This window comes from Pecten maximus, chromosome 3, assembly GCF_902652985.1.
Source record: "Pecten maximus chromosome 3, xPecMax1.1, whole genome shotgun sequence".
NCBI classification, from domain to species: domain Eukaryota; kingdom Metazoa; phylum Mollusca; class Bivalvia; order Pectinida; family Pectinidae; genus Pecten; species Pecten maximus.
In genome coordinates, this window is record NC_047017.1 from 39,970,677 (window position 1) to 39,980,586 (window position 9,910).

Below are 9,910 nucleotides of genomic sequence, written 5' to 3' on the forward strand. Positions count from 1 at the left end.
GGTAACAGCAAGACTTAAGGTTAATGTATTGAACCAGTAACATGCTGGGATGAAGGGCCATCTGTTTTACTCAAATGTAAGACATTTCCCTTGCTTTACTTTCAATGTCATAGGGGTCAAATGTGCTAAAATCTTTTGAAAACTTGTTCTCAATAGTTAAAATGCCCAGATTCATGCTTATAAAATGCTTTGTTCTGGACAGGTTCTGGACTGGTTTTGGACGGTGATTGCCAGTTTTACGGAGGAACAGATGGCACGACTACTACAGTTCACCACTGGTTGTTCTCAGCTTCCTCCTCAAGGCTTTGCTGAACTTAATCCAAAATTTCAAATATCATTCTCACCCACCTACAACACATTACCTACAGCACACACCTGGTAAGTGTCACACCTGACAGGTATCATAGATACACCTGTCGTGTCTGATTAGTTCAGAGTTATACACCATTACAACTTCACTAGCCAAGTTTGTTTAATAAGATTCTCTCCTTTCAAGGTGAGGAGAGTATTGTACTGAACTTGGCTAGCAAAGTTGGCACCACTACTGTTAATTAATTTTTCAGAGTGTTTGAATAAATTATCAGAAGACGCTGTCTAGACAGTATGAAAAAATTATCGCCAGGAGACGCGTGTAGATACCTGAATGTCATGGATTAATCTGATGAAAAATATCAGAAAATTATTTAACTTGGAAGATAATTTCATCATATTTTATTCTTATAAATGGATATGATATTGTGTCCACCTGGAGGAGCACTGTTATATTTTGTTTTATGTTGTAGTTTTAACCAGCTGTGTTTGCCAGACTATGATTCAATAGACAGTTTCCACCGATCTCTGTTGCTGGCCATCAATGAGGGGGCTCAGGGATTTGGACTGGTGTGATAGGACATCAATGTAATTTACTTACTGGAGAATCGTTCTAACTGCGATAAGCAGAGTGACAATATTGCCTTTGAGAAACCATGAAACAAAGAAACTTGGACTTACTGAGGATACATAAAGTAACCACATAAACAGGAAAAGTTCTTGGAATAAGCACAACAATGCAAGATGAAGAATGTCTGATTCTTTGGAGTTTTTCACTGAACTGAACAACATTTGTAATCTACTTAACAACATTTGTAATGTTGTTGTATACTAGAAATTAGTAATAGTTTGTAGTGTTTCCTACTGACGAGACATTACTGCACTCAAGCTGGGTTATTTTTATTGTAGGAGAGGTTTGTTACAGATATCTGTTTATTGGATAACTACTTGACACAAAGTAAAGTGCAATGCAACTTATAGAAGGAGATGACTGTTACTCAGCACAGTCATGGTAGTGGTTCCAGCAGCTCATATGGATGTTACCTTGACATCAGAGATGGCCATTACTCTACCCAAGTTGGAGCTCGTTCATCAAGAGAAGTTGGTGTAGGGTGTTACTCATGCTTTTTACAGTTTACAGAGTGTGTGAGAATGTATGTGTGCTTGTTAAGAAAAAGACTGTGATTTTTCTATTGATACAATTCTGTTGAAATCAGAGGAAGACTTGGTGACCTGCTGTTCAATTGAAGCTTAATTTAATTTTCATATTAAATTTGTTTATTGACAAATCAACGACCTTGACAGTCTTTCAAGGTCACAGTTGTCAAAAATATGAAAAACATTTTTTATGAAAAGACTCCATCTGAGGTGTCATAATGCATTGAAAGTGACAATGTTTGGTATATTGTTTGTCTGATTAAATATAGAAATATGTTTTTTAATACTGTATCATTTTGAAATGGATTATGAATGAAAAGTATTAGTATACTCTAGAATGATAAAAATTCAGGTGAGATGTACAGGCCAATGGGCCTCTTATTGACATCATTATGAACTTTTTCCAGTTGATTTATTTGCTCAGTATGATTGTTAAGATACATAAACAGGTTACTCAGGTACTGGAGCTGTATTTGTATCAGTTAGAGATGTGGTTTATGTGCCTGCTACTTCAAAGAAGATTTAGTTTTTCATTTGAAGCTATACTTGATTTGCTGAGAGGTTCTTGTTGATATGCATATATTGTTATGTAAATTTTTACCACCGATTATTGAATATGCATTCATATTTAACATTGAATGGAAACATGGAGTGTACTTACCGGACGTGTTTACAATGGACCAGTTACGATATTTCAGGGTTTTTACTGTTCATCCTTGTTTTTGTGTGATGTGTGTTATTAACTGTATATCGACACATTCCTCACTCCAGGGAAATCACTACATTTGCTATTATTGTCGAATACTTATTTGACCTGAAGAATTTACACAACTGTGATATTGCCATTTTGTGATTTATTTCAAATCAAAATGTACCCTTTAGTATACAAAAAGTTTATCTGAGAATTTTATTTGATTTCTACACAACAACACTATATTGAAAATGGCTGTTCCCCCCCACCAACATTATCTGTCTTTGTGTTCGTAATAGATTAATAATTAAGTATAGTATATTCCATGTTTTTATAATATTTTTCATGTATTGTTATCAAGTTATCTCTTCGTTTTGCCAACTGGGGATGTGAGCATATCACAAACTTTAAGAATGATCATTGATGTACCGACATAATAAAATACGTAATAAGATCCTGCTTCCAAACAAGGGGGAACAGGTTGTCAATACTAATGTCGCCTTTCTCTCAGCACTTACTTTTTCGGAGAATTTGGCAGGATCCAAAGGCTGGTACTTTACATGGTAATTCACTGTGATATGTAGATGGGCAATATGGTCATTTGTGTAAGTAGATTATTCTCAAGGCTATTGGGTCAAGGTCAAGGTAGAGTTCTGTAGGTCTGTATTGTAACACTCAGATCATGGTCACAATTAGGTAGGTGATGGCTCTTTTCTAGTGAGTCAGTGTTGTAGTTAAGGTTTAGATATCCTGTTTGTAGGAGTAGATTTTGGTACAATAGTCTGCATAGCTAGGTCTTTACAGCAATGAAATGGTGCAATAGTATCTTGTGTTAATCTGAAATCATTATAAACAATCTAATTGAAATTACACTGTTAATTTCATCTCCTATACAGTCCTTTATCAGTACACTGAGTATATACCAGTTATTTACCAGTGTTGATTATCTGTATCATAAATGATTGCTGAGGAACAGAAATTACAATTATCTTGATTAATATAATGCCTTATTTCTGGTGATGTTGGAGTTATCTCCCCTAGTAATTACTAGACCTATATACATTTATATTGTATTACAAGTATACAGGTATTTGTGGTGTCATAAGAACATAAATATAATCATTAACAATAACAGTGTTTGTAAAAGAACTCGGTTGTCTCATAGATAATGTACAACACTAATTAATAGATGTGACAGGAGATAACGGTCAGTGTCACCAAGACCTGGACAGGAGATAACGGTCAGTGTCACCAAGACCTGGACAGGAGATAACAGTCAGTGTCACCAAGACCTGGACAGGAGATAACGGTCAGTGTCACCAAGACCTGGACAGGAGATAACGGTCAGTGTCACCAAGACCTGGACAGGAGATAACGGTCAGTGTCACCAAGACCTGGACAGGAGATAACGGTCAGTGTCACCAAGACCTGGACAGGAGATAACGGTCAGTGTCACCAAGACCTGGACAGGAGATAACGGTCAGTGTCACCAAGACCTGGACAGGAGATAACGGTCAGTGTCACCAAGACCTGGACAGGAGATAACGGTCAGTGTCACCAAGACCTGGACAGGAGATAACGGTCAGTGTCACCAAGACCTGGACAGGAGATAACGGTCAGTGTCACCAAGACCTGGACAGGAGATAACAGTCAGTGTCACCAACCTGGTACAAATTCTAGTCGTAGTTCTTCAAAATCAACGGTGAATCGATGTTTCAAAGGGTCACAAAATACAAGGCCTCATAATTATTTTGAATGTACAGAATTATCATATTTGTACATTTGAATGACATTCTGTGCTTTGTTAAAACATTATTTTGACTATTGAAGGTCTCATAAATTTATTTTGTTTTTTTTATTATGATTGAAAGTAGTAAAATATCAACTGATTCCAGCAGTTTTCACAATTTGAGCAGAACATCACATGACCAGGACATGACATCACCATGACATAACATGGCCAGGACATAACATCACATCACCAGGACATGACATCACATGACAAGGACATAACATCACATGACAAGGACATGACATCACATGACCAGGACATGACATCACATGACCAGGACATGACATCACATGACAAGGACATAACATCACATAACCAGGACATGACATCACATGACAAGGACATAACATCACATGACCAGGACATGACATCACATGACAAGGACATAACATCACATGACAAGGACATCACCAGGACATAACATCAGATGACCAGGAGATGACATCATATTACCAGGACATGACATGACCAGGACATAATATGACATAACCAGGACATCACATGGCCAATGTCAGGCTGACCTGATGAAATGGGTGTCGGAGTTAACAGTGCTGAGATAATTGGGATCAGTGTTAGTGGTGTCAAACTATCCCAGGAGTGCATATTATGTTGGCGTTTTATTATTTTTGTGTGTAATTTAGCAATGGACTGGATTGAGGATTTTTTTTAAAAATCTAAATAGCTTGGTATTGGTGTATCTATTAATGTTTAATGTTGTTTTGTGCTTTTATTGTTTAAATTGTTTCAATTTTGTCTTTGTCTTTTATTAATTAGTGCATGGTCAGTATTCTTAAGTGCTGCAATTTTATCTCCTTTGAGTGTAGACAAGGCTTCCTTCCCTCTCCCATTCTACTCTTACCTATGATGAGTCTAAACGTGACTTCCTTCCCTCTCCCATTCTACTCTTATCTCTGACGAGTCTAGACAAGGCTTCCTTCCCTCTCCCATTCTACTCTTATCTCTGACGAGTCTAGACAAGGCTTCCTTCCCTCTCCCATTCTACTCTTATCTCTGATGAGTCTAGACAAGGCTTCCTTCCCTCTCCCATTCTACTCTTATCTCTGACGAGTCTAGACAAGGCTTCCTTCCCTCTCCCATTCTACTCTTATCTCTGACGAGTCTAGACAAGGCTTCCTTCCCTCTCCCATTCTACTCTTACCTATGATGAGTCTAGACAAGGCTTCCTTCCCTCTCCCATTCTACTCTTATCTCTGATGAGTCTAGACAAGGCTTCCTTTCCTCTCCCATTCTACTCTTAACCCTGATGAGTCTAGACAAGGCTTCCTTTCCTCTCCCATTCTACTCTTATCTCTGATGAGTCTAGACAAGGCTTCCTTCCCTCTCCCATTCTACTCTTATCTCTGATGAGTCTAGACAAGGCTTCCTTCCCTCTCCCATTCTACTCTTATCTCTCATGAGTCTAGACAAGGCTTCCTTCCCTCTCCCATTCTACTCTTATCTCTGATGAGTCTAGACAAGGCTTCCTTCCCTCTCCCATTCTACTCTTATCTCTGATGAGTCTAGACAAGGCTTCCTTCCCTCTCCCATTCTACTCTTATCTCTGATGAGTCTAGACAAGGCTTCCTTTCCTCTCCCATTCTACTCTTATCTCTGATGAGTCTAGACAAGGCTTCCTTCCCTCTCCCATTCTACTCTTATCTCTGATGAGTCTAGACAAGGCTTCCTTCCTCCCCCATTCTACTCTTATCTCTGATGAGTCTAGACAAGGCTTCCTTTCCTCTCCCATTCTACTCTTATCTCTCATGAGTCTAGACAAGGCTTCCTTCCCTCTCCCATTCTACTCTTATCTCTCATGAGTCTAGACAAGGCTTCCTTTCCTCTCCCATTCTACTCTTATCTCTGATGAGTCTAGACAAGGCTTCCTTTCCTCTCCCATTCTACTCTTATCTCTCATGAGTCTAGACAAGGCTTCCTTTCCTCTCCCATTCTACTCTTATCTCTCATGAGTCTAGACAAGGCTTCCTTCCCTCTCCCATTCTACTCTTATCTCTGATGAGTCTAGACAAGGCTTCCTTCCCTCTCCCATTCTACTCTTATCTCTGACGAGTCTAGACAAGGCTTCTTTTCCTCCCCCATTCTACTCTTATCTCTGATGAGTCTAGACAAGGCTTCCTTCCCTCTCCCATTCTACTCTTATCTCTCATGAGTCTAGACAAGGCTTCCTTTCCTCTCCCATTCTACTCTTATCTCTGACGAGTCTAGACAAGGCTTCCTTTCCTCTCCCATTCTACTCTTATCTCTGACGAGTCTAGACAAGGCTTCCTTTCCTCTCCCATTCTACTCTTATCTCTGATGAGTCTAGACAAGGCTTCCTTCCCTCTCCCATTCTACTCTTATCTCTGATGAGTCTAGACAAGGCTTCCTTCCCTCTCTCATTCTACTCTTATCTCTGAAGAGTCTAGACAAGGCTTCCTTTCCTCTCCCATTCTACTCTTATCTCTGACGAGTCTAGACAAGGCTTCCTTTCCTCTCCCATTCTACTCTTATCTCTCATGAGTCTAGACAAGGCTTCCTTCCCTCTCCCATTCTACTCTTATCTCTGACGAGTCTAGACAAGGCTTCCTTTCCTCTCCCATTCTACTCTTATCTCTCATGAGTCTAGACAAGGCTTCTTTTCCTCTCCCATTCTACTCTTATCTCTGACGAGTCTAGACAAGGCTTCTTTTCCTCTCCCATTCTACTCTTAACCCTGATGAGTCTAGACAAGGCTTCCTTCCCTCTCCCATTCTACTCTTATCTCTGATGAGTCTAGACAAGGCTTCCTTTCCTTCCCCATTCTACTCTTATCTCTGATGAGTCTAGACAAGGCTTCCTTTATTTTATCAAACCATAAAATAATGAATGTTTATCAATTTAGGACTAGGAAGCTAAACAAGTCATAATTAACACTTCCTTGTTGCTGATATTTTGTAATTCTCAATTTCAATGTTGACTGTAATATTACAGTGTTGATCTCAATCAGTTTATATGTATTAATGCTGCAGGTATGGCATGTTAATGTATTTATAATCATTACTCGCATGTTAGTTTTGACTGTGATAGAATCGAGAGTACAAATATTGTACTCGCACATTATGCTGCCTGTACTTCCGTGTATGTGACAGTCACCCAAATTAATACAATGCTATTTTCATATGCTATTGTTATTAAAGATTCAATCCATGTAACTTGTAATCTTTTGTACATGTATATATTTTAAGTTTAATTTGGCAATCCTTCAGGAAGTAAAGGATATTGCTGACTATTTCTTATTCATTCGTTTTATTAGCTGTCTTTAGTTCAGTTCCTAAGTAATATTCAATCATGTAAACTTGGTGTATAACTATATCATCAGATGTACAACACAACTTGGTGTATAACTAGATCATCAGATGTACAACACAACTTGGTGTATAACTGTGTGATCAGATGTACAACACAACTTGGTGTATAACAATGTGATCAGATGTACAACACAACTTGGTGTATAACAATGTGATCAGATGTACAACACAACTTGGTGTATAACAATGTGATCAGGTGTACAACACAACTTGGTGTATAACTAGATCATCAGATGTACAACACAACTTGGTGTATAACTAGACCATCAGATGTACAACACAACTTGTTGTATAACTATATGATCAGATGTACAACACAACTTGGTGTATAACTAGACCATCAGATGTACAACACAACTTGGTGTATAACTGTGTGATCAGATGTACAACACAACTTGGTGTATAACAATGTGATCAGATGTACAACACAACTTGGTGTATAACAATGTGATCAGGTGTACAACACAACTTGGTGTATAACTAGATCATCAGATGTACAACACAACTTGGTGTATAACTAGACCATCAGATGTACAACACAACTTGTTGTATAACTATATGATCAGATGTACAACACAACTTGGTGTATAACTAGACCATCAGATGTACAACACAACTTGGTGTATAACAATGTGATCAGATGTACAACACAACTTGGTGTATAACAATGTGATCAGGTGTACAACACAACTTGGTGTATAACTAGATCATCAGATGTACAACACAACTTGGTGTATAACTAGACCATCAGATGTACAACACAACTTGGTGTATAACTATGTGATCAGATGTACAACACAACTTGGTGTATAACAATGTGGTCAGTTGTACAACACAACTTGGTGTATAACTAGACCATCAGGTGTACAACACAACTTGGTGTATAACTATATGATCAGATGTACAACACAACTTGGTGTATAACTATGTGATCAGATGTACAACACAACTTGGTGTATAACAATGTGGTCAGTTGTACAACACAACTTGGTGTATAACTAGACCATCAGATGTACAACACAACTTGGTGTATAACTATGTGATCAGATGTACAACACAACTTGGTGTATAACAATGTGATCAGATGTACAACACAACTTGGTGTATAACTATATGATCAGATGTACAACACAACTTGGTGTATAACTATGTGATCAGATGTACAACACAACTTGGTGTATAACTAGATCATCAGATGTACAACACAACTTGTTGTATAACTATATGATCAGATGTACAACACAACTTGGTGTATAACTAGACCATCAGATGTACAACACAACTTGGTGTATAACTGTGTGATCAGGTGTACAACACAACTTCGTGTATAACTGTGTGATCAGGTGTACAACACAACTTGGTGTATAACTATGTGATCAGGTGTACAACACAACTTGGTGTATAACAATGTGATCAGGTGTACAACACAACTTGGTGTATAACTAGATCATCAGATGTACAACACAACTTGGTGTATAACTAGATCATCAGATGTACAACACAACTTGGTGTATAACTATGTGATCAGATGTACAACACAACTTGGTGTATAACTATGTGATCAGATGTACAACACAACTTGGTGTATAACTAGATCATCAGATGTACAACACAACTTGGTGTATAACTAGATCATCAGATGTACAACATAACTTGGTGTATAACTAGATCATCAGGTGTACAACACAACTTGGTGTATAACTGTGTGATCAGATGTACAACACAACTTGGTGTATAACTAGATCATCAGATGTACAACATAACTTGGTGTATAACTAGATCATCAGATGTACAACACAACTTGGTGTATAACTGTGTGATCAGATGTACAACAACTTGGAGATCAAAATTCTTAGATACTTTGAGCGGAAGGGGGGGGGGGGGGGGATTGCGTTTTTTATTTTTTGTTGTTTTTTTTAATACAATTATTTATGTATTTCTATCTCCTTGAACAATTTTTAGATTGACATCATTTTTTGTATACACAGTTTAAATGTTCATCTAATCAGTTTTAAGTTTACTTGTTTTATTATGAGTTCGGCCATTTTCGTCTCTCGAATTCGTCCCGTGTTTTCTGCAGCCATTGTTTATTGTATCATGTTGTACTTGATTTCCTTTCTCGTATCCAGTAATTAGTTATGGTAATACGTATGTTTGATGGAGAACATATTACAGAATCTTTTATGTTTGTAAACGAGAGTGTCAACGATGCAATGCACTTGTGTTTAATGGCTGCAATGGTTGACGTATACGACTGTATGATCCTAATACAAATTGCCCGTACAGACAATCTGCCTTTGATAGATGACGGGGGAATAAATGATTATAACATAAACATTTCGTCTGTAATCTGTTATTGAGTTATCAAGTAATCGTTATTGTCAAAGGACGTCTGTGTGCTGCTTCATCTTGATAATGCTTGGCATGTGATATAGCGATCGGATCGTAACACGAAATCGTCAAAAATAACAACCGCCAGAATACTTACTATGGTGATAAAGACAAATTGACAGATGGGTGTCTTTAATTATCTTATATTCATCAGAACCATTGTGTCTGGTGGTTTAATTGACGTATAGTTTAGAGTAAAGACAAATTGATAGATGGGTGTCTTTA

The 9,910-nt window shown here is 37.8% G+C and overlaps 1 protein-coding gene and 1 long non-coding RNA gene across 2 annotated transcripts in view; both read left to right on the forward strand.

Moving 5' to 3' along the window:
* LOC117324158 (apoptosis-resistant E3 ubiquitin protein ligase 1-like) overlaps positions 1 to 4,779 on the forward strand; it is a 58,886-nt gene extending 54,107 nt beyond the window's left edge. Inside the window, exons 18-19 of the mRNA XM_033879834.1 lie at positions 203 to 378; positions 783 to 4,779. Of these exons, the coding sequence (XP_033735725.1) occupies positions 203 to 378; positions 783 to 885 (279 nt within the window). The 3' untranslated portion in view covers positions 886 to 4,779. The remainder of the gene's footprint in view (positions 1 to 202; positions 379 to 782) is intronic.
* Positions 4,780 to 5,643: 864 nt separating this feature from the next.
* On the forward strand, positions 5,644 to 9,629 carry LOC117324160. Its single transcript, XR_004531911.1, has 2 exons — positions 5,644 to 7,490; positions 7,639 to 9,629. It is a non-coding gene; the product is annotated as an uncharacterized LOC117324160 (long non-coding RNA).
* The last annotated feature ends 281 nt before the right edge of the window (positions 9,630 to 9,910 follow it).